Here is a 24,508-nt window from a genome sequence, read left to right as displayed (position 1 = left end):
TGAATATATGCAAGTGAGTGTGAACTCTTAGTAGTCGGATTTCCTGGAACTGGAGTTATCAGCCGCTGTAGAACACCCAACTGGGAATTGAACTGTCCTCTGAAAGAGCAGGAAGCGCCCTTGACCTCCATGTATACCTATTTTTGCTTTTTTTTTTTTTTTTTTTTTTTTTTTGGTTTTTACGAGACAGGGTTTCTCTGTATAGCCCTGGCTGTCCTGGAGCTCACTTTGTAGACCAGGCTGGCCTCGAACTCAGAAATCCGCCTGCCTCTGCCTCCCGAGTGCTGGGATTAAAGGCGTGCGCCACCACGCCCGGCCCTATTTTTGCTTTTAATGTTTGCTTGCTTGCTACAACTCTCACGCTGAATTTTTCACGAATGCAAAAGCCGCGGAAATTTCTTCAGCCCCAATTTCAGTAAGGCTCTACAACGTAATCTTCCATAAGTCGCTTTTCGGTGTCATTGCACAAATGGAAACGATAATTGCACGCCGGACTGCACTGGAGATTGAACGGTGTCAACACTAAGACGGCGTCCGATAACTGATTTTCTCTGTAAGAACACAGCCCTATCCCATAAAATGAAGGACCAGCCGCGACCACCGCTGAGCGTGGAAACACCTAGGATTGAACCCACCGGTCCACGATCGGTGACTCCGTACTAACCCGGACGTGCCATCCCACCGCCCAGTCCTCCATAGCCGTCACCACACACCTCGTTCCAGTCAACGACGTCACATCCGTCTCTGTCTCCGGTTCCAGGTCCTCTCTAGGCTGCGGCCTCGCAGGCCCGCCCGAAGCTTTGTGGTTGCTGGGCGGGGCCATGACGTTCTTGCCCGGGCTGCAGGGGGAGGCCGCGGCGAGGAAGATGGCGGACGGGAAGGCGGGAGAGGAGAAGCCAGAGAAGCCGCAGCGAGCCGGAGCCGCCGGAGGTGAACACAACCCCAGCGTCGCGGGCTACGGGGGCTACTCCGGCCTTTCTTTGGGTTTCCCAGGGGGCGGGGGGGCTTTCCGGTATCGCAGGAGCGGGCGGAGCTGGCGCTCGCCGGGCCAGGGGCTGGGCCCTGATGAGTGCCGGGCACGCCCGGTGTGGCCCGCGGGGGAGATCGAGGTCCGCGTCGCCTAATCAGAGAGGCCGCCGGTTATCACCCGGCCGTGCGAAGGGAGGTGGGAGTTTGGCCGGGGAGCCCAAACAGCAGAGAGCTCAGGGCCCGCTGCGCACTCAGGCCCCCGTGCGAGCGCCGAGCCGCCGCGGGCACTGGCCGCATGCCGGCTTTCCGAGGTCGCCGGCCTCTCGGTTACACGTAACGAGGGTTGATGCTCTCTTTTTCGCGGCGGAGGTGGAAGACCCCAGCCCACTCTCTGCTGTATTTTCAGACATAACATTTATAAACCCTGCGGTGGCATAAGTCGAGGCGATGCAGGGGAGAGGGGAATCTGGCTCAAGCAGCAAACGCTTGAAATTAGGGTTTGATTCGCTTTCTTTCCGGGATCTTTCTTAGGCTGCCAGCAGCGGAGTCTATGTCAGATATTTCGTTGGCGTGGTAGGAAGGTGTGATCTTTCTGTAATTTGTCACGAAATTAAACTCAGATTATAGCTATCTTTTCGTTCCTCCTACCCCCGTAATTTTTGATGGTGTACATAAAGGAAAAGAAATGCTTAGTCTCTTTCCCCTACGCCCTTTTGTCGGAAGGATAATTAGCACATGCTTGGAATGTTTTAGCCTTTCACTGTTCTGGCTTTCTTCGGTCTTATCCTTGAAATACTTAAATGTGAGAACATATAGGTTCAGTATCGCATAAAGGCCAAAAGTAGGGTCTACCAAGTTTGTTAATTGCCGAACACCACCGCCCCCACCCCACCCCACCCCACCCCCGGCTTGAGCTAGGAGCTTATTTAGCTCTGGCTTCCTGAGTACTGGAATTACAGGCCAGTCTCTTCCTCATTTTGTGTTTTTTAAAATAAACTAGTAAAATAGCTAATGATTTTAGTTCTTACTTTAGACCTTCTTTATGTTAAAAGTAGTTTGAGGAAAAACTGTAGCCTAAAGTATCTTGGGGTGGCCTTGAATTTAAGGTCCCTTTGCCTTGACTGACAACATCGTTTTAAAGTACTGCTAAAATGTACCTTAAACGTCTAAAGAAATTCGTGTGTATGTATGCAATGTACTTGCCATCCTTTCAGTTGAGGGACACTCTGTCCTGTGAATAAATTTCCATCTTAACAATGTTAGGGGCTACATTGATTATTTTATGTTGGTAACTTAAAATAGCAGCCCTTTTCTTCATAATTTGCCTGATTTCGTAAAGCTCACTTTAATATCAGACATACAGGGGTCATGCAGAGTTTCAGAACTGAAACATTTCGCCCATAGGTAGGATTGAATTGATAAGCTTCAGGCAAGTATTCAGCTCTCTTGGAAACCTTTGTCTAGAGTTGGCAACTTTTCTTCAGCCCACAGTGTTGGAAATACGAGCAGTTTCCCTACTCATTCAACCTCGTTATTGATCCTGGAGGTTGAACCCAAGGCCCCATTTATGCTACAGTTGGACTTCACTACTGTGCTCTATTTTAGTAGAGAGACGATCTCCTGTGTAGCTCTTTAACTTAAGTAGAAACTTAGAGAGATTTAGAGACAAGCAACTTAAGGGTTAAGCCAAGAGCCACTTTCAGTGATGTGTATATTTCCTGTGTCAGAACAGGACTCATGGACTACCTGTCCTGTTAGAGAGCTACTGCAGTCCTTGGTTTGGGGTTTTTGTTTGTTTGTTTTGGTTTTTTTCTTTTTCCCCAGATAAGGTACCAGAGTGCACATGACTCATGAATGGTACCTTTGTGGAATTGTCCCATCTCAGCTAGTCAGTGAAAGAGAATAATTGTAGTATGTTTGGTTTTAATTGATATTAACTTACACATAAACAGAAGGCTTCACTAAAATATTTTTTCATCTAAAAGCTAACAGTTTGTGTAATGATGACTTACAAATTGAAAGGGCAGAGGCTGGAGAGATGGCTCAGTGATTAAGAGCAGCAAATGCTCTTCCAGAGGACCGGGGTTCAAATCCCAGCACCCACGTGGCAGCTCACAACTCTCTGAAACTTTAAGATCTGACATGTCCAAGCAGACACACACCAGGCAGACACCATTGTATAGAAAATAAAAATAAACAAAGGATGTTCTTATTTACAAATGCTTGTTCATTTACTCATTATAATTCACACTACTAAAGATACTCACAGTATTAGTCAACAGTCACTCAACTTCCCCCCCCCCCCCCCCCACAGTTTTAAAATACAAACTGTCTTAGTAAGCATAGTGCTGAATTCCAGCAGTTGGGATGTGGAAGCAGGAGTATCCCTCGGGAGTTCAGGTAGGGGTTTGAGGTCCTCCTGGGCTACCTTACATAGTGAAGTTCAGACTTCCCAGGGTCACATAGTGATACTCAGTCCACAGAACACACACAAACAAAATGTCTCAATAAATCCAAGGTAGAGATCCTTGAATAAAAGTTCCAAATGCTCAGTTAGGTTGAGTTTAAAGAACATTTGGTACTTATGAATTAAATGTTAATATTCAGTGATAGCTCTTAACACTCAAATTTTCTTGAAAGAATTTTCTAATGGCCCATATTTAGAATTACAAATAGTTTATTAACAATCAGTAATATATTTGTCTGCTGATTTCCCATTTTAGTTCATTGCTTTATTTGCTTTTTTCCTAAATGCTTTGTGTATTTTGCTACATAATTGCTAAGAGGGTTACATGAAGACAAAATGACCAGCCTGGGTGCCACATTGAATCTGCTTATTTATACTAAGAGATGAAGCCAGTACTGTGTCCACCTTCTTCACTCCCTGCTCTCCATAGCTTGTGAGCAGAAGATGCTATCTAAATACATTCGTGGAATTATTTTAAAGATTGCTTAAAATTATTTTTGTTTTTTTTTTTTAGTCTAAATAAGTTTATTTTTTTTTATTACGTATTTTCCTCAATTACATTTCCAATGCTATCCCAAAAGACCCCCATACCCCCCACCCCCACTTCCCTACCCACCCATTCCCATTCTTTTGGCCCTGGCATTCCCCTGTATTGGGGCATATAAAATTTGCAAGTCCAATGGGCCTCTCTTTCCATTGATGGCCGACTAGGCCATCTTTCGATACATATGCAGCTAGAGACAAGAGCTCCAGGGTACTGGTTAGTTCATCATGTTGTTCCAACTATAGGGTTGCAGATCCCTTTAGCTCCTTGGGTACTTTCTCTAGCTTCTCCATTGGGAGCCCTGTGATCCATCCAATAGCTGACAGTGAGCATCCACTTCTGTGTTTGTTTGGCCCCGGCATAGTTTCACAAGAGAGAGCTATATCTGGGTCCTTTCAGCAAAATCTTGCTAGTGTATGCAATGGTGTCAGCGTTTGGAAGCTGATTATGGGATGGATCCCTGGATATGGCAGTCTCTAGATGGTCCATCCTTTCATCACAGCTCCAAACTTTGTCTCTGTAACTCCTTCCATGGGTGTTTTGTTCCCACTTGTAAGAAGGGGCACAGTGTCCACACATTTTTGTTGTTTTTAAGACAGGATCTCACGGACTAATTCTGGCTAACCTGGAACTCAGGGAAATCCTCCTGCCTCTGCCTCTCAAGTGCTGAGAGTAAAGGCATGCACCACCACACCTAATACACAAAATTATTTGTAATCACATGTCCGTGTGTGGGCGTGTACATATAAATACAGTTGCCCAGGAAAGCTAGAGGAGTTGGATCCCCCAGAGCTGGAGTTCCAGGAATTGTGAGCTGCCTTGTGTGGGTGCTGGGGCTCTAACTAGGGTCCTCTGGAAGATGAATAAGCTCTCTTAACTGCTGAGCCATCTACTGATAACTGCTTTTATGTCTTCATGTAAACAATGGTTGATGCCAGTTCCTGCTTAAATATGCTTGATTAAGATTGCAAGTAAAACGCACAGGACAGTGTCCAAGTTGTCCAGAATGTCCTTTAGTCCATGGTGTTCTCAGACAAGGCTCCTGATTTGATCACCTCAGTGCTGGGATTCCAGGTCTAGGCCCACTGCCAGCTTAAGAAATTCTGTTTTAAATCGGGTTCTCAGTTACTGGAGCGTAGTCTTTCATTATTTTAATTCAGCTACTCTTACATATAAACAACTGAATGGCACCTCCAGAAACTATTCAGTGCTACCTTTGCCTTATGGAAGTATCTGAACTAGAGCTCTAATCCAAAGAAAGTAGCTTATTTATGCAATCTGTACCAAAGCAGATACTCTATTCAAAGGGCTTGTTGTTGAGTTAGCCGGGTGATTCAAGCCATGAACCTAGGTACCCTGGAGATGGAGCAGGATGTGTGCAAGTTACAGGAATGCCTGGCTTTGGACAATATAGCTAGACTTTGTCTGGAAATGAGAAAATTATTTGGGCATATAGGTCACTTATAGTACTTAAATACTTAAATTTGTACAAGGCCCTGTATTCAATCCTTGATAGTGCCACAAAGTACTAATTAATCTAAAGGTGTGTTATTACCAAACTGCAAGGATCTAGATCTGTAGTCTTGAGCCTTTGGTTCCTTTCCTTGTCAGTCACTGTCTTGGACACTCCCCCAACCTCCATTCTAGCTTTACCCCATTGTCTTAGTGAACTTGCCAAGGCAATCATGCTCTGTTTGTCTACAGGTTTGAGTCGTGGTCTCAGAATGTGTCCTGTAGGGTAGAGCTGGAGAGAGAGAGAGAGAAATGGGCCAGTCTTTTCAGTCTCCAATATGTTCTTAAATAGTCTTATTTATTTATTACCAAGCCTAAGATACTCAAGACATGAAGTCATTATTGACTTAAACACATACAAGCAAAGTTGTTGAAGACATCTTGATTTCTACATTTGTATATATCTGTGCACCTTCTCGGCAGTTAAGATTAGATCTTCATTCTTGAGAAACTATGTATGTGAGAGTCTGACTTTGACTAGCTCTTACAGGCAGCTTAAAACAGGTGCTAGACCAGCTTTCAGAGTAGGGTTAACTCTTCAGGGATTACATTAAAGTTTTTCAACTTGAAGGGTTATGTAAGGTGTGTCTTGGGTAACATCACTTAGCTGGGGAATAGCCAGGGGTTGCTCAGTGTAGAACGCCTGTCCTGTATACAAAGCTCTGGGTCTGCACTGTGGTGAAGAATGGAAGAAAGGCTGTAGACTGAATTTGAAGTGTAGTTTAAGTAACTGGTCGTGTTTATGAGTAGATGTTTTGTGTGATTAGGACTACATTACTGGGAATATTATAATTTATTAGCCAGATGTTTTGTATTGCCAAATGGTTATGTACAAGTTAGTTTATATAAAATAATTTGTTGATCTCTATTTCTGAACATAAAATTTCCACAAATGTAACCAAGATTAATGTACAATTAAGGTAATGTTTAGATGAGAGGTATTGACTCTTTGTGAACTCTGTGTTTATAATTTTAAATTGCTCTGTATTTTATGCTAGTTAATTCATGGGAGCCTCTTGTACTGCCACACAATCTCAGTTCCTGCTGTACACTCTAGCAAGCAGTGAAGAGACTGTTGGGTCAGTAGGTGACAGCTGCAGAGGTATCTTCTTGTAAAGGTGCTTTTTGAGGTTGCTGCTCCCGTCAATCTGCTCAGTAAAAATAGCTCATCTTGGTAAGTTGTTTCGACTTCACCAGGACCTGAAGAAGAAGCAGAAAAACCTGTGAAAACTAAGACTGTTTCTTCCAGTAATGGAGGGGAAAGTTCCAGTCGCAGCGCTGAAAAGCGATCAGCTGAAGACGAAGCTGCAGACCTCCCAACAAAGCCTACAAAGATGTCCAAGTTTGGATTTGCCATAGGTAGTCAGACGGCACGGAAAGCGTCCGCCATCTCTATTAGACTCGGAGCAAGTGTGAGTTGTTCTATGTGTGCTTCTGTCACGGTTCTGTCACAGTCCTTAACGAGAGTGTGTGAGTGTGAGTGTGTGTGTGTGTGTGTGTGTGTGTGTGTGCGTGCGTGCGTGCGTGCGTGCGTGCGTGCGTGCGTGCGTGCGTGCGTGCGTGCGCTATAGGTAGAAGAGCGAATGTTAAAAGGGAAACTGCTATAACTGGCTATGAACTTGCATGTAAGTCAAACAGTAATGAACACGTTAGGAAAAGCCTATGTACTCTCTCAAAGCAGTTGAAGAAAAAGGCATATTGTAAAGAGCACATGGTTTATAAAGTAATCACTTAGAACTTCTCTTAGTTGAACAAAAACTTTGAAAGATATTTTGGAATTTTAAAAACCATTTTACCACTAGTATATTAAAAGTAATAATTTGTATTGTGTTGTAGCTCTGCTGCACTGTATATGCTTAGCATTTGAGAGGCCTTGGAGAGACCTAGCATTATGTACCTCCAAATCATAACAATGGCTATAAATCAGCTCTTTATAACTTAAAGGATTAACGTAGTAAGATAATCCTAGTAAGAATTTTCTGGTTATCTATGTTTTGTTTTTTGCTTTTTTTAAATTTGTAATGGTCAGATGCAAATGGTTTTATTTATGCTGTAGATGTTCATTTCAGATTTTTTTTAAATGAAAATTTTTAATTTTCAATCATTTTCTCACTAGAGTCTGTTTGAGCTTTCTTTCTAAATTATAAGAGCAGCCATTTTTTCAGAACCCCCAAATCCCACCATTTTTTCCCCTCTTTAAAAAGAATATCTTGGGCTGGAGAGATGGTTCAGTGGTTAAGAGCACTGAAGAGCTTCCAAAGGTCCTGAGTTCAATTCCCAGCAACCACATGGTGGCTCACAACCATCTGTAATGTGATCTGACACCCTCTTCTGGTGTGTCTGAAGACAACTACAATGTACTCATGTACATAAAATAAATAAATCTAAAAAAAAAATCTGAGTCTTAAAAAGACTATGACATTTTTATTATTAACATTTTCGCTATATCCTCTGGTTCTTGATGTGTAATGTTTAAAAGTCACATAGACCTAACTGCATAAATACATGATTTTTTAAAATAATACTTTAATTTACTCTTCTAACAGTTTAAGCATACATTGTATTTTTATACAGTATCTTGATCAAACCCTACTTAACTTTTAAAAATATGTGCTCATATAATTCTAATCCACTTGAGCATGCTGAGTCCAGTTCCTTCTTTTTCTAAATAATTGATGGGATTTAATAATTATTAAGTGGTTGAGTTAGGTTCAGAAAAGCCTATTCAGTAAAGTTTAAGTTCAGAAAACAAAAATCAAAGTGAACAAAGTGAGTTCCAGGACAGCCGTGGCTATACAGAGAAACCCTGTCTCGAGAGTTATCAGCTGGTAGATTTTACTTTATTTTATTTATCCAATTACTTTTCTCTATAAAAAAAGGTTTAGGACCAAATCATAAAGGACTGTATATCCTAGTAAGGAGTCTCCAGACTAAAGGCCATTGGCATCTTAGGAACGACATTAGTTTGAAAAGGAATGCAAAGGGGTGTGAATGGCATGTGTCCTCTCTCCTTCAGTGCTGGGAACCGAAGCCAAGGGTTCCTTATCTGTGCTAGTCTCTCTGTCTCTGAGTTCCATATCCCTAACCCTTGGCCTATGCTACTTCTAGTAGTTGTCCTATTGGGTGGTGCTTAGGGTCTGTGATTGGAAGGTAGCGGGTTAGTATCATGGACACGGGGAGGAAAATGGGAGTGTTTAGTAAGGATCTAAACAAAAGAAGCTTGTAAGACAAAGGAAGGGTTTCCAAACCGGAGTACTTAAAAACAGTATTCGCTGGTGACCCTGGGGCATGTTGCAGAGGAAGGGACAGTGAGAAGAAGGATGGAAAGGAACTGGACTGCAGGCACGGTAGACAGGAACCGGTAGACAAAGTCAGTGGGGTGCTCCCTGCCTTCTAAAGGCACTGCAGTCCTTGCAGGATGCTGTGGGGCAGCAGCATTTCCACTCATCTATCTCTCCTACGTGCACCCCTTAGCTTAACTGATAGTAAATTTCAGATACTAATGAGAGGTTTGTTTTTTATTTTAGAGAGAAAAGTAATTAGATATACAAAATAAAGTCAAATCTACTGGCTGATAACTCTTATTTTCAAAAGTATAATGGATTTGCCCAAAATATCGAGTTCCTTACTGTGTAAGCTTATAAAAACATAAAAATGGATACAATAGAACCTTGTAAAAGCAATTATGATTTTATTAAACAAGGCTATGTAAGTTTTATTTGTGATGACTGTGTTAAATGTTTCTTCTTCAGAAGCCTAAGGAAACAGTTCCAACTCTTGCTCCAAAAACTCTGTCGGTAGCAGCAGCTTTCAATGAAGACGAAGATGTAAGCGAGTACCTACTTTATCTTACTTTATTTGTAAAGCCTGTGCGTGTGTGTGTGTGTGTGTGTGTGTGTGAGAGAGAGAGAGAGAGAGAGAGCGAGAGAGAGAGAGAGAGAGAGAGAGAGAGAGAGAGAGAGAGCGAGAGCGAGAGCGGCATGTGTGCAATGGTATGCAGGTGGAAGTCGGGACAACTTTTGGGAGTCAATTATTTTCTTTTTATCTGGGGTCCAGGAAATGTCTCAGTTGTCAGACAGGTTTGCTTGGCAGCTGTTTTACATATGAAACCATCCAGCTGGCCCTGAGTTTTAAGTTAACTAGTCCTTTTAAGAAGATATTAGCAGATGGAGATGGCTCAGTGGTTAAAGAACATGCACTGACGTTCCAGAAGACCAGAGTTTGATTCCTGATACCCTCATCAGGTGGCTCACAAACACCTCTAACTCCAACTCCAAGGGAGCCAAGTCCTTTGGCTTGCACAGGCTACACACCCATGCAAATACCCATACAATACACATTTGTACCCACATACATTAATTAAAAGTAATAAACTTTTTTTTAAAAGAGAAGAAATTAAAAGAAAATTAGAGTTTGTACTAATGGTAGTTAAATTGATAATAGTAAAATAGTATTGGTGACATTTCTTTGTAATGCCTAAGAAAATGGGATTTCTGTTTTTGAAGTGCTAGATACTGAGTTTAGTGCCTTGCAAATGCCAGGCAACTGTTGTTATCACTAAGGTACATACACAAAACTAAAAATTTTAATGTGTCTATTGATACAAATATATTTCTTTTTTTTAATTATGTAAGTATTTTATTTATCACCAAAGAAAAAACCACAGCAGCAAATTCCGTGTTGGCTTCAATAAGACCAAATGGTTATTACTCTTTTTTTTTTTTTTTAAACATAGCTACTACACTCCAAAATTGAAGTCAACATAGTCATCACTACAAATTACTTGTTGAAATAATCTGTCCTGAAGAAAGAAAATTAGGAAAAAGAATTTAAACAATTCTTCCAAACCACACATTTATAAATATTGTCATATTTAAAATACTTGAAAGGCATGAATTAGTGGAAAAGCAGTTTTGGCAACAGAAAAAAAGAAACCCACAACAGTTACAAATATATTTCTATAAAATTTGTTAATATTATAGAAAATTGCAAGAAAATTAAGAGTCACTGGGCGTGGCATGCCTTTAATCCAGTACTCGGGAGGCAGAGGCAAATGGATTTCTGAGTTCAAGGCCAGCCTGGTCTACAAAGTGAGTTCCAGGACAGCCAGGGCTATACAGAGAAATCCTGTCTCAAAAAACCAAAAAGAAAAAAGAAAGAAAATTAAAAGTCAAGTCAAGTCAAATACTTTATAATACATACTAGGAAGTCTATGAGTCAGTAGTGCATATGCCACCATGCCTGGCTCTACATATTTTCTTTTTGATTTCTGTGTGTGTACACATTTGTGCTACACATGTTCATTTAAATGTAGAGAGGTCAGAAAACAACTTGTAGAGTTAGTTCTTTGACTCTGTGGGTCCCTCGGATTGAATATAGGCTGCCTGGCATGATGGCAACACCTTTACCCACTAAGCTATCTCACTGGCCCTCTTATACTTGACTTTCAGTATTGCTGCTTTCAGTAACTTTATAGCTGGTCTTCAGTGATGGCCACTGTGCTTGCTACAAAAAGCAGCTGTGGAGTGCTGCAGGGTGTGCATCTGTAGCCGGAGTAGCAGTGCAAGTGATTCTACCAGAGCTTTCTCTCGTGAGAGTGTTCCAGAGTGAGCTCGAGGTGTCTCTGCTATGCTGTCTGTCTCAGTTCTCCCTTGCCCTTTACAGTGTTGGCATCCTACCATACTCAAGGGTGTTGTGTTGTGGGTTTTTTTTTTTTTTTTTTTCTTTCTTTGTGAAAGACATGGTCTCACATCTCAAACTGACTGCCGTGGAGCTGGGTATGTAGCTAAGGACGGCTTCCAATTTCAGATCTTCCTGCCTCTGCCTCATGCATTGGGATCACAAATATGCACCCCTATATCCAGTTTCCTTTCTTTTCTTTATGTGTTTTTCGAGACAGGGTTTCTCTGTGTAGCCCTGGCTGTCCTTGGAACTCTCTCTGTAGACCAGGCTAGCCTCAAGCTCACATAGATCTCCTTCCTCTGCCTTCCAAATGTTGGGACTAAAGCTAGTATGCCACCTTGCCTGGCCATACCCAGTTTCTATGTGGTTTGGAGGATCAAAACTGACTAGAGCGTTGTGCTTGTTAGGCAAGCTGGGGTTCAAGGTGTGAGACACTGCATCTGACCATTTTGTTTTGTTTTGTCTTGTCTTTGAGGCAGGGATTCTGATAGCTGAGGCTTGCCCCTGAGCTCCCGAGGTAGCTGAGGATAGTCTCGAACTTCTAATATTCCTACCATTACACCACACCCAGCTGAGGAGACGTTTGCATGTACAAGTCCAGAAGAAAACGATAGCATAGAAGTTAGGGAAAGTGTGTAAGTGAGAGCTGTTGTTACCTGCGTTGTAGTAGTGCTTTATGTGGGATGTGTCAACATCGTGGCTGTCTCCTCTGTGTGCTCCTTTGCAGGATGTGTTAATTCATCTTTGCAAATGGAGAGTTATACATACGTAACCACAACCTTAGGCTAGAGCTTTGCTGCTCAGAGTTACACGCCATGGCTCACTGTCCTCCTTCATTTTCAAGAAATGGGGTTTGGTTTTGTTTTAAGACAGAGTCCACTCTGTATCTGTAGCTGGCCTGGAAATCACAAAAAAATCTGTCAGCTTCTGCCTTCACCTCCTGAGTACTAGCACCTGACCCTTTTAATTTTGTTTGTTTTTTGTTTTATTCTTTGTTACAGCTTTAAAATAGTTTAGTGAAAGAGGCTGGAGAGATGGCACAATGAATGAGAACACTTTCTTCTCTGAGGACCTTAGTGTTCTAGCACCCGTGTCTGGCAGGTGTGGCTACAGGGGACCTGTGGCTTCTGTCCGCTCAGGGCACCTATGTCTACCCAACCCCTGCCCCCCCCCACATACACAAAATAGAGTCAATTTAAATTGTTCTGTTGTGAATACGTATTTTGACATTTTCTTGAACCATTTACTCACAGACACGTAGGCAGATTCCATGTCTTGCCAGTGTGAAAAGTGCCAGCAAACTTCAGGTTCCTATTTCTCTTTGACATATTAGCATGTGAGAGTTTACTTTTTTCTTTATCCTATCCAATTTAAGTGTGTGTGCACATGTGCGTGTATGTGTGAAGGCCAGACAGAGCTCAGTGTCAGGTGTCTTTTCAGTTAGTCCACCTTTATTTTCTCTTCCTCCCTTCCTTTCTTCTTTTAGGACGGCCCTACTGTCTTGGAACTTGATTCAGACAGGCTGGCCAGCAAGGCCCTAGGATCAGGTGCCAGAACTATAGTCAGCACCACTGTACCTAGCATAGTTGGGAATTGAGCTCAAGTCCTCATGCTTATTGACTGAGCCATCACCTCACCCCAAAATTAAAAAATAAAAAGATAATATAGTAATTGTTAAAGTTCACTACCTTACTCCTTTTATGGCATTAAAAAATGTTGGATTAAAAAAAATTATCCTTCTTAGTAACCAAGTGAATTAATAATTTAAATGTACTCATTTCCATTTCTTTGTTCTGCAGAGTGAGCCAGAAGAAATGCCTCCAGAAGCAAAGATGAGGATGAAGAACATTGGAAGGTGCCGTGCTTTCATAGTTATCATAGAGCTGTAGGAGAAGTGAGGACAAGAATACAGTACACGCTACACGAATCCATATGAGCCTTCCAAGAATTAACATCTAAATCTATCTACGATCCCTAGGTCAATTAAATGCAGTCCCAGTGGCTCAGCCTGTCGTTACTAGAACTTGTATAAATATGTCTGATACTATTGCCAGTCCAAATGAAGTACACACATGCCCTTTTTTATTATTTTACAGAGTCTTACTAAGCAGCCCTGGCTGTTCTAGAGCTCGCTATATAGACTGGATCCACCTGCCTCTGCCTCTAGAGTACTGGGATTAAAACACTGATACTTCATGTTTCTCTTTTGCATATGTTTGGATTTTTGTTTGGTTTTTACAGATGCTGGTGGTAAGCCACCAGGTTAGTTTGTAACCTTATTTGTGGGTTTTAGGTCACTTCTTTTTGTAACAGATTTCTGTTTGCTGTGGTGCTGGGAACTGAACCCACAGTCTATTCTGGAAAAGAATTCCACAACTGAGTCCATTCCTCCAGCTCTCAGCAGTAGTGTTAGAGCCGTAATGGCGTCCGCTCCTACTGTGTACTATCTCTCCTTATCTGTGTGTTGAGACCTGCGCCCTGATGATGGGGTGTAGCTCAGTGCCAGAGCTCTTGGTTAGGTGCACTTGTCCCCAGGCTCTCCTCTGTCCTGCAGAAGAGGCCACCATGGTGGGCCTGGAGGCGCAGGCCTGTCGTCCTCCCTCACACTCAGAAGGCAAGAGGCAGGTGGAGCTCTGTAGTCCAAGCCAGCCTAGAAAAGTCAAGAAAAATAATACACAACCCTAGGCTCTCTGCTCTTATCCTCACTGCATACACACTGCAATGAGGTCTTAACCCTTTATAGAAAACCTCTGCAGAGGCCTCTGCTATTCAGCCTGTGTCTCTAATGAGCGCTAAGCAAATGTATATTAACATGTTTAAAATAGACCACAACAATAATTTGAATAAATTGAATTTCTTTTAACACAGGGACACACCAACATCAGCCGGACCAAACTCCTTTAATAAAGGGAAGCATGGCTTTTCCGATAACCAGAAGCTGTGGGAGCGAAATATAAAATCTCATCTCGGAAACGTCCACGACCAAGACAATTAAGTGAAGTGTCTGAGATTGGGGTGTGGGTGGGTGCAGTTAGAAGGAGCAGTCTCCTTTTTGTAAAGAATGGTGTAAGACTAGCTTTGGAGCTGTTTTTCTTTCTTCTTTTTTTCTTTTCCTTTTTTCTTTTTTTTTAAGATTGAGTGGTACACTAATAAATGAGAGTTTGCAATTAGAGGTAATTTATGTTTTATATACAGATTTCAAGACATTTGCTAATTTTGTAGTTTCACATGATTAGTTTCCAAGGGTTACAGATAATAAAGAAATCACAAGTGGTACCTTTCTAAGAATTGCATATTTTTTTAGACACAAGTATTAGCACATTAAGAGGGAAGCCAGAAGTTATTGTCTGCTTCAAACTGGAAGCAGACCTCTCCGGACTCCTCCCCTCGTTACCTGACTGTCCGGCTCCCTGCGACAGCCTTACCGAGAGGGAGGGAGTATTGGCTTGAGAAGACACTGTTACTGGACTATTGGCTGAGAGGAAGTTTAGATGAGGTTAAAGTGAACCTTTTCCTGCGGGCATTTCGTTTTGTTTTGGGCCATTCTAGCTAGTACTGCTTCGCTCTCAGTGGGTACCAATGCTTTGCTCTGTAAAAATAATTTTTTTTCGTTAAAAATTCTTATATGAAGAATTGAGTATTATGACTAGCCCACTCTAACGGAGCGTGTCTCCGTTGAGGACCTTCAGAGGACACTATTTGCTACCAAAGTGAACCAGTATTCTGAATGTGCTTCTCTTGGTTTCTGTTCCAGTTCCTAGAAGCATTTCCACCAGAACTTGAGGCAAAACATAAGGAAGCTGTTTCTTTTCAAATACAAACACCACCAAAAAGATCAGTGTACATACTGCTTTATGTATTTGGCTGGCTTTTATTTTTTAAAAGGTTTAAATAACAAAAAAGAAAAAAAAAGGTATAACATTGTATGAAGGCAGATGAGGCGACACACGTTCTGTGACGTTTGAAGCATTTGTGTTACTAACTTACTAGATCCGGTTTGAATTGAATTTACAAGGTTTCTTACTTGTACAACTCCATGGCTTATTTTAGTTCATCCATCCTGACCATTGGTTTCAAAAGCACATTTAGTGACTGCAATAGGACAGAAATGCTTCTTTAGACACATCTTCATTGCGAGCCTCTCATTGCATATGCTCTTAGAGTTCTGTATGTAGGATGTTTGTTTTGTATTTTTGTATTGTATATGGGCTTTTTAAATGTGACAGTTAAATGCATCTTTAATAGTCACGGACAAAAGAGATTATAAAATGTCCTTTGAAAATGGCTATGTTGAGTTTGGAGGCAGCTTCGGTGAGTTTCCTGGGTGGTGATGATTCACTGGGCAGTATGTAGTGACTTCAAGAAGCAGCCTGCGGATATTCCTAACACTTGGTTCACTACAGTTTAGTTTACTTCATAAGCCCCAAGTAAAACGATGGAAATGTACATAGCACTATTAGTTCATACATGATTTAAGTATATCAAGATGCATAAATTTAACATTTATGTCTGCAAACTGTCCATTTGTCCATTTTACTGTTTGTTGAAGTAACACCTCTCCTACATAGTCTTTACTTGACTCGAATAACAAATTAACCTGAGGTCAAGATGGAGAGCGATGACTGAGCTGAATGTCTTTACTAAAATCACAATAAATTTTGTCAAACTTGGTGGTGGTCTTATTTTTTATTATTTTTTTTACTGCGTCTTTGAAAATGTTTTTTAAAATAGTCTGTGTATATGGCATGCTGGTGAGTTGAGGGAGACACAAAACATTGTGAAAATGTCGCCACTTAGAAGCAGGTCCCCAGAACCTCTTACTGCTCATTAGACAGTCGTCAGAATAATGTGTTAGCGTTATCTGTTACTCTACCTGACTCTGGTTGGTTGGCAGACTCTTGCGTTCCATTTACAGTGCTTACATACTCTGTCCGAGAGGAGCTACACTGTCAGCTCCTGAGAGCTCCTAAGACTTCCTTTTCCTGTGTGTTTACTGTGAGTGTCCATGCACATGTAGCACTGTAGATCACATGTAGATCAGAGCACACTCTGAGGGAGGGATTCTGTTCTTTTTACTCTATACACTGCATCTCAACTGTGCCCCACCCCCAACACACACATAGACTCCTCCTAGTCCGTTCCCCACCTCCCTGCTTCCCCACATCTATTCCTCCTCTGTTTCCCTACAAAAGAGGAGCAGACCTCCCAGGGATAAACTTTGAAAGTGGCCTAATGGTCAAAAAATTTTTGACAAGGTTTCTCTGTGTAGCCCTGGCTGTCCTGGAACTCACTTTGTAGACCAGGCTGGCCTCACAGATCCACCTCTGCTGGGATTAAAGGTGTGCACTGCTACCAGCACCTGGATGAATGTCAAAGGCTTTTCAAGCAGTGATTTAATTAAAGGACTGAACCTAAGAAGTCTATGGTATAGAGAGGTCGCAGATGTAGGAAGAGAATCCTATCTATCCTCGGGTTAGGGAAAGGACAACTGAATAAGAGTAAGAAAATGTAATGCTAAGGCAGAAGCTGGAGACAGCTCCGTTTTGAGGGTGCTTGCCTACTGTACAAAAGGCTTGGGTTTGATAACCAGTCCAAAACCCAGACGCTGCTCGTAATGCATATCTGGAATCCCAGAACTTGGGGGGTAGAGCAGGAATAATAAAAGATCTTGAGGCCTGCCTGGATCACAAGGGCCCATCTTGGACAGGAGGTGGTAACGCTATTATATTTTATGTCTTCCTGTTTAATCCTATTCTGTGTTATCTGGGTTGTTGGGAGAAGTGAGAGTTGAAGTGAGTAGCTCCTTGCAGAGATAGAAGAAGAGCTTTGAGCAATGGCCTTGAAGCACATAATGGCCAGCCACCTAATTACCGAACATAAACACAGAACTCTGAACATTGTTTATTTATTATTTATTTATTATTATTTATTTTAAACGACGCACATCTTAAGTTGGTCTTCCAGCTAAATAGCTGACAGTGACCTTGAACTCAACTTCATTCTCTCCCTGTTGGGATTGCACTGCATCCATACAGTTTTATCAGATCCTACCTAGAGACTGCCCAGGATTTCAGACCTGGCAAGCACTCCACCCACTGTGCACATTTCGTGGCTTGGCTTAGTTTTTTTGAGACAGTCTATTAAGTCCCGGGAGTCCTGTGTAGACTAGGCTGGTCTCCAATTTACAGATCCTCTTGCTTCTATCTCCCAAGTACTAGTCTATTAAGTCCCGGGAGTCCTGTGTAGACTAGGCTGGTCTCCAATTTACAGATCCTCTTGCTTCTATCTCCCAAGTACTAGAATCAAGTGTGTTTAGCCCGTGTATAATTGTTATACATTAATACTAATGTGCTATCATTCAAAATCTTAGTTTTTTGCTTTTCAGAGATAATGTCCACTTTGGGGACATTAAATTCACACTACTGTTATTGCTGGGTAGAGATACCATGACCAAGGTTTTTTTTTTTTTTTTTTAAAGATTTATTTGTTTTATGTATATGAGTACACTGTAGCTGTACAGATGGTTGTGAGCCTTCATGTGGTTGTTGGGGATTGAATTTAGGACCTCTGCTCACTCCAGTTGGCCCTGCTCCCCGCTTGCTCTGGTCAACCCTGCTCGCTCAGTCTCAAAAATTTATTTATTATTATAAGTACACTGTAGCTGTCTTCAGACACACCAGAAGAGGGAGCCAGATCTCTAGTGGTGGTGAGCCACCATGTGGTTGCTGGGATTTGAACTCAGAACCTTTGGTAGAGCAGTCAGTGCTCTTACCTGCTGAGCCATCTCACCAGCCCAGACCAAGGCTTTATTAAAAAAAAAAAAAAAAAAAAAAACCAAAAACAAAAACAAAAACCAGAACATTTCCTTGGAGCTGGCTTGCAGTTTCAGGTTTAGTCTGTTGTCAGCATGGTGAGAAGCATAGCAGCGTCCAAGCAAATATGGTGCTGGAGATTTCTACATCTTAATCTAATCTTAGGTAGCAGAAGGGGGACTGTGCCACACTGGGCGTGGCTTGAGCATAGGAGACTGCAAAGCCTGCCTCCACAGTAGTATACTTCAGCTAGGCCATACCTCCTAAGTGTTGCACCTTACGGTCAAGCATTCAAACACATGAATCTGGGGACCGTTCCTATGCTCAAGCCACGTCCAGAACTCAGCTCTGCTCCATCCTTCCCTGCCTGGTGTGCAGCAGTGCCTGCACATGCTAAGGAAAGATGCAAAGAATGGAACTGTAGTAGTCCAGATAAGAGGCATTAGCAAGTCCAGGAAATAAATTCAAGTTTGCTAGGCCTGGTAGTGTACACTTTTAATCCTAGCAATCAGGAGGGAGGGGCAGGGAGATCTTTGTGAGTTCAAGGCCAGCCTGGGAAAAATAAATTCTGTCTCAAGAAAAGACATGGCTCAGTGGTTAAGAGCACTGGCTGCCCTTCCATGGGGCTGGGTTTGATTGCCAACACCCACATGGTGGTTCACAATTCTCTGTAATTCCAAGAGGATCTGATGTCTTCTGGCCTGTACCAACACCAGACATGCATGAGGTACACAGTCGGACATTCAGGCAAAATATACATGTAAAATTATTTTCCCAGCACTTGGGAGGCAGAGGCAGGCAGATTTCTGAGTTCGAAGCCAGCCTGGTCTACAGAGTGAGTTCCAGGACAGCCAGGTCTACACAGAGAAACCCTGTCTCAAAAAACAAAACTAAACAAAACAAACACTATAAAAAAAAAGGTACTTTTTTTTTTTTCGCATTTTCGCTGCACACACTTGAACAGATTTGCTGATCAGTTTGCAGCATCAATAGAGTTGAAGTTTAACTTTATATGCAAAATAGAAGACCTGTTAAGGAATTCTAAGGGGACTTCAGGTTTAATAGAATTGTGAGCAGGATATATGTAGAGAGTTTGTAAAACAAACAAACAAAAAACCAGGATTATAGAGATGGCTCAATGGTTAGGAGCACTGGCTTCTCTTAGGACCCAGGTTCAAATCCCAGTACTCACATGGCAGTTCACAATTATCTTTAACTCCAGTTCCAGAAGATCCAATACTCTCTTCTGGCCTTCATGGGCATCAGGTTATAAAATTGATACAGACAATTACAGACAAAACAAAAAATACAGGTACACAGAAAATACTGATGCATACCCATATATATTACATAAATAAAGTCCAAAACAGTAAACCCTAGAGACATGAGTTAGCTCCAAATCCAGAAGATAAGTAACCTAGAGAAATTCTACAGTCACTGCCCTTTGACATAAGTAGACAGAGAAAAACACATCTCATGGTGGCTCCTACCTATTATCCCAACACTCAGGAGACAGACAGAACTGTTAGCTTAAGACCAGCCTAGGCTACAGAGCCTACTTGGGCTACAAACACACATGCACACATGTGCACACACACAAATATGTTAGAGGATTAATTTCTACTAATGTGTAAGTTTCACATTACTTCACTAACAGTGGTACTCTAGATTGCTTTAACAGCAGTAGCAATAGCAGAAACGATGGGGTATTGCCTAGGGTGTATGAGGCACTGGGGTTTAATCCCCAACACCACATAAACTGGATATATTATGGTACATGTCTGTGATCTCAGTACTGGAGATATGGAGCCAGGAAGGCAGAAGTTCAAGCTTAGCCTCAGCTACACTCTGAGCTCATGACCAGTCTACAGGAAACCCTGGCTGGAAAACAAATAACACAAAGCTGTTTCTTTAAATACTCAGATTTGATCAGGAGACAATTAAGCTGACAACAGAACAATGCATCTCTCTCTCTCTCTCTCTGATTTTCTTTCTCCTTCCTTCCTTCCTTCCTTCCTTCCTTCCTTCCTTCCTTCCTTCCTTCCTTCCTTCCTTCCTTCCTCCCTCCCTCCCTCCCTCCCTCCCTCCCTCCCTCCCTCCCTCCCTCCCTCCCTCCCTCCCTCCCTCCCTCCCTCCCTCCCTCCCTCCCTCCCTCCCTCCCTCCCTCCCTCCCTCCCTCCCTCCCTCCCTCCCTCCCTCCCTCCCTCCCTCCCTCCCTCCCTCCCTCCCTCCCTCCCTCCCTCCCTCCCTCCCTCCTTCCTTCCTTCCTTCCTTCCTTCCTTCCTTCTTCCCCTGAGACAGGGTTTCTCTGTGTAGCCTTGGCTGTCCTGTAACTCACTCTGTAGACCAGGCTGAACTCAGAAATCCACCTGCTTCTGCCTGGTTTAAAGGCGTGGGCCACCACTGCCCGGCTACAATGTATGTTTCTAAACAGAATCACCATAGTTAAAAATAGAGACTTTCCCTAATGAAGTCATTACAGCTGTACTGGGCTGGTCCTGTTGGCATACACCTGCAATCTCAGTACTCAGGGGACAAAGGTAGGACAAATGCTACAGGTTCAACACCAGTCTGTCTGTTCTACATAGGCAGTTCAAAGCTGGTTGAGAGTACAGCATGAAACCCAGTTTCAAAAACAAAACAAAACATGGACTGGAGCGATGATGTAGTGACTTAAGAGAACTTTGGGAGTTTTCTTCTCAGCACTCATGATGGGCAATCATAACCAACTGTAATTCCAGGGAGTCCAACATCCTGTCCTCGTCTGGGCACATGAACCTTGTGAAAACACACACACAAGTCTAGAAAAATCACAAAACAAACTATGCTAAGGTTTGGAAGCTTAATTTGTTTCTATGTGCAACTCATGTAATTGCACAAGATCTATTTTTCCTTTCTTATTTATATACATCCATATGGCTACCTCTATGTGCATGAAGGTTCCTAGAAGACAAGCATAGTCAGTGTCCCCAGGAGCTGTAGTTCTAGGTCACGAGTTGCCTGATGTAGACAACAGATACTCAGGTCCTTCCCAAGGGCAGCACGAGCTCTTACATGATGAGCCGTATCACCAAGCCCTTTTATTTTTTGTTTGTTTGGTTTTTTTTGGGGGGGGGGTTGTTTGTTTGTTTGTTTGTTTTTTGGAAAAGGTTTCTCTGTGTAGCCCTGGCTGTCCCGGAACTCACTCTGTAGACCATGCTGGCCTCGAACTCCCAACTACTAGGCACGTGTGTATCACACCTCCCCCAATACATAATTGTATAAATTCAACTCATCCAAAGTTAGCAGTTATTTGCTTTCCCATTAACTTTGTCACAAAAGCAAACTTCTAAGAAGTTTGAATATAAAATTATCTTCCCTAGTCTTTTAAAAAAAGATTTATTTACTTAATGTATGTGAGTACACTGTTGCTCTCTTAAGACACACCAGAACAGGGCTTCAGATGCCATTACAGATGGGTGTGAGCCACCACATGGCTGCTGGGAACTGAACTCGGAAAGCAGTCAGTGCTCTTCACTACTGAGTCATTGCTGCAGCTCCCAATGGGTAGACATGTATTTAATCTCCTTACTCTAGGGCTGGGAAGACCACACACAGTGTAGGTAAAACACTTACTTGCAAGAATGAAGCCCTGGGCTTAGAGTCTGAGAACACACATAAAATCTGGGCACGGTAAAAAAAAGTACATCTGTTGTTCGACCAGTGCTAGGCACAGGTGAAGCATAAGTATCCATGGGGATTTCAGGTCAGGCAGTCTAGCCAAAACAGCAAGCTCCTGGGTTTTTGGGTTTTTGTTTGTTTGTTTTTTAAAGCTATCTGTTTGTTTATTTCTTTATATGTACATTTGGTGTTTGGTCTACATGTACATCTATGTGAAGGAGTCAGATCCACTGGAACTAGATAGAATTATAGACAGTTCTGAGCCAACATGTGGATTCTGGGAACTGTACCTGGGTCCTCTGGAAGAGCAGCCAATGTCTTAACCACTGAGCCATCTCTCCAGCCCAAGCTTGTGGTTTGTTTAGTGACATACTTTTAAGGAAATAAGGTCAGCAAGATAACTGTATGCAAACAAACCTGCCACAAAGACTAATGACTTGAGTTAAATCTTTGGGACCCACATGATGAGAAGAGAATCCAATCCTACAAGTTGTCCTCAGATCTCTTCACATATGCCATGGCAAGTGTACAACTTTAAAGTATAATATATAGAGTTAGAGATGGATAGATAAGAGAACAGTAAAGGAAGACAGCAGATAAGGCTAACCCCTAACTTTCACATGTGCACAAAGAGGAGGGTACATGTGCATAGACCACACCCACAAAATAATAAATTTCCTTACTCTTTCTAACGTGTTAAATAAACTATCAGGCATAGACTGAAAATGATGTCAAGCTCAACGCCAAAGCTTTGCTTTTAACAAGACTGAACATCTTTTATTTATATATTTCTGATATACATTAATAATCTTATACATTTAACTAAATCTAACAGTGGTGAAAGTGGAACATAAAAGACAATTTCAAATTTTAGTTTCATTGAAACACTTTCTCACTAACTGGTGGACATGACCAAGGAATAGCCTTTATGAAGTTATGAGCCGTATATAAATTCACTTTTAAAACTGAAAGCCACACAGCTTTTAAAATGATGACGAATTTGCAAATGCACACATTCCGTATGCAAGAAGATGCATGCAGAGATATCACATTACTCCTTAACCTTAAAGCCATTTTCAAAGTAAACGGGAATAAGCATTCTAATATTATATATGTACATCAAGGCACATTCACTTCTTGTGCTTTAGGAATGATTTACATATAATCTATTTTATATCTTAATTATATATCTTAAGAAAGCTTCTAATATCGAAAAGCTTAATTGTAACAATCCTAGCTTGAACGATAGTCTTCTAGAGAGAGCTGTGGCATCTCCCTGTGGTTATTTTCAAAATCTGAGTATCTGACAACTCAGAAGTGAGAAATTAAAACAAAAAAACAAACAAACAAACAAAAAAAATCAAACACATGAATGGGTATAATTTAGTTTTAAAGTAACTTTTGAAAATACTTTCAGCAATTTGATAGTGTCATAATCAATTTTTTATGTAATACAGTATACTAAGGGTTGCACTGAAGAATTTTCAACATTCTGAAATTAACAATTATATGACTTCCATACTACTACTATAGATGTGTAGTTTTTCAACAAATTTAAACAAACATGATGATACAAAAGATAACCACATCAAACTTAACTTCCTCACTAACTTGTTCATTCTTCAGCAAAAGAAACAGGGTTGATTTTTTTCATTCACAGTCAGTGTTACCAAGCAGAAACTTCCCGGCAACAGTGTTCGATAACAACATTCTTTTCTCCTGGCCAATACTTGCCTTGAAGAGATAGTATAATAAGGCTCTAATAGGCATCTCATGCATTTTAATGGTATTTTAAAATTAGCTTTGCATATGGGTCTCCCATACAGATAAATAAATTATACAAACTTGATTATAACACAGAACTCAAGTGCTTTAAGATAGAATAGATTCTTGACTTAGAAGCAGTTAAAATAAATAGAGTCAAGAATCATAGCTCTAAAGCATTTTTAAATGTAATAGATTTATGCATCTTACAGATACGCTTTTTATATTAGAATTTTTAAATCCACAAACAGCAACTAGACACAGACCCTCTGTACTGTAAACAGACAACAGAAGAGACACTAACTGCAACCTTTTAAATTCAAAGTATGTAATAAAATAAAGTCAAATATAAACATTAATTCATAAAAGGCATACCATGATCAACTACTTCCATCCAACAGATTGTTTTCAATTTCTTTACAGAAAGACGACTTTCTGCAGAACTCACTGGCCAGACAAGAAGACTAGTGATGTCACCAACAACCCAGAGTTCCACAACCCAGGACTGCATAGTGGTGACATGAACTGTAAACGCATCCTCGGTGAGCTCCTCGGGCAGGTCTGCCCGTGACAGCAGCACTCACTCTGCCTCTGGCATATGTGCAACCTCCACTTCAACAGTCTGAATGGCTTCTGCAACTTCAGACAGCTTTTGCCCTTGCTGCTGCGCCAGCACATAATTAACTACTTGCATAATGCTTTGGTCAGAGAGGGTAGACACCGACGGACACTCCTCAGTAGCTGCCACAGCTTCAAGAACTTCCATAGTTTCTCCTGTCACCACCACAGTTTCCAGTTCTTGAGGCCCACTGCTTTCTTGTTCCTGCATGTCTGCAGTTAAGATGCTGACAGCATGTTCCACTTGTGTTCCTTGGTTATGAAACTGCAGAGTGTCTTTTTCCAGCATAATTTTGCAAGGCACATAGTCTCTGTGGAATTTAGTCATATGCTTACGAAGTGTTCGAGCATCAATGTAGGCTTCACTACACACAGGACACACATAGGGCCGTTCACCAGTATGTGTTCGGACATGACGCTTTAGTGATCGGGCATCAGCCCACGCTACTCCACATGTTAAGCACTCGAAAGGCTTAACGC

General features: G+C 41.8%; 2 protein-coding genes across 6 annotated transcripts in view; one reads left to right on the top strand and one right to left on the bottom strand.

Annotated features, from left to right (window-relative positions):
- The first annotated feature begins 816 nt into the window (after positions 1–816).
- Positions 817–24,104, top strand: Pcnp (PEST proteolytic signal containing nuclear protein). Of its 5 annotated transcripts, none has more exons than XM_085832179.1 (6): positions 817–930; positions 6,690–6,904; positions 9,245–9,319; positions 12,974–13,029; positions 14,043–14,169; positions 23,834–24,104. In XM_085832179.1, exons 1-5 carry the CDS (start codon positions 822–824, stop codon positions 14,167–14,169), a joined length of 582 nt encoding a protein of 193 aa, XP_085688305.1. In that variant the 5' UTR covers positions 817–821; the 3' UTR covers positions 23,834–24,104. The 5 variants fall into 5 exon arrangements, with proteins under 5 accessions (XP_085688305.1, XP_085688304.1, XP_021040198.1 ...); XM_085832178.1 differs by lacking the exon at positions 23,834–24,104 and adding an exon at positions 14,929–15,844; XM_021184539.2 differs by lacking the exon at positions 23,834–24,104 and having other exon boundaries at positions 14,043–15,844.
- Positions 23,991–24,508, bottom strand: part of Zbtb11 (zinc finger and BTB domain containing 11) — a 32,406-nt gene continuing 31,888 nt past the window's right edge. The window contains exon 11 of the mRNA XM_021184538.2: positions 23,991–24,508. Coding sequence (XP_021040197.1) covers positions 23,991–24,508 — 518 coding nt within the window.

The sequence above is a fragment of the Mus caroli genome, unplaced genomic scaffold (genome assembly GCF_978045245.1).
Source record: "Mus caroli unplaced genomic scaffold, Mus_caroli_1 scaffold_17, whole genome shotgun sequence".
NCBI lineage: Eukaryota > Metazoa > Chordata > Mammalia > Rodentia > Muridae > Mus > Mus caroli.
Note: the sequence above shows the minus strand (reverse complement) of the source record. Positions and strands in the feature narration are given on the sequence as shown.

Coding starts and splice junctions, on each gene's coding strand:
- Pcnp (XM_085832179.1), top strand. CDS start 822: ATGACGTTCTTGCCCGGGCTGCAGGGGGAGGCCGCGGCGAGGAAGATG. Junction 931..6,689: donor GCGAGCCGGAGCCGCCGGAG/GTGAACACAACC, acceptor CGACTTCACCAG/GACCTGAAGAAGAAGCAGAA. Junction 9,320..12,973: donor CTTTCAATGAAGACGAAGAT/GTAAGCGAGTAC, acceptor TTTGTTCTGCAG/AGTGAGCCAGAAGAAATGCC.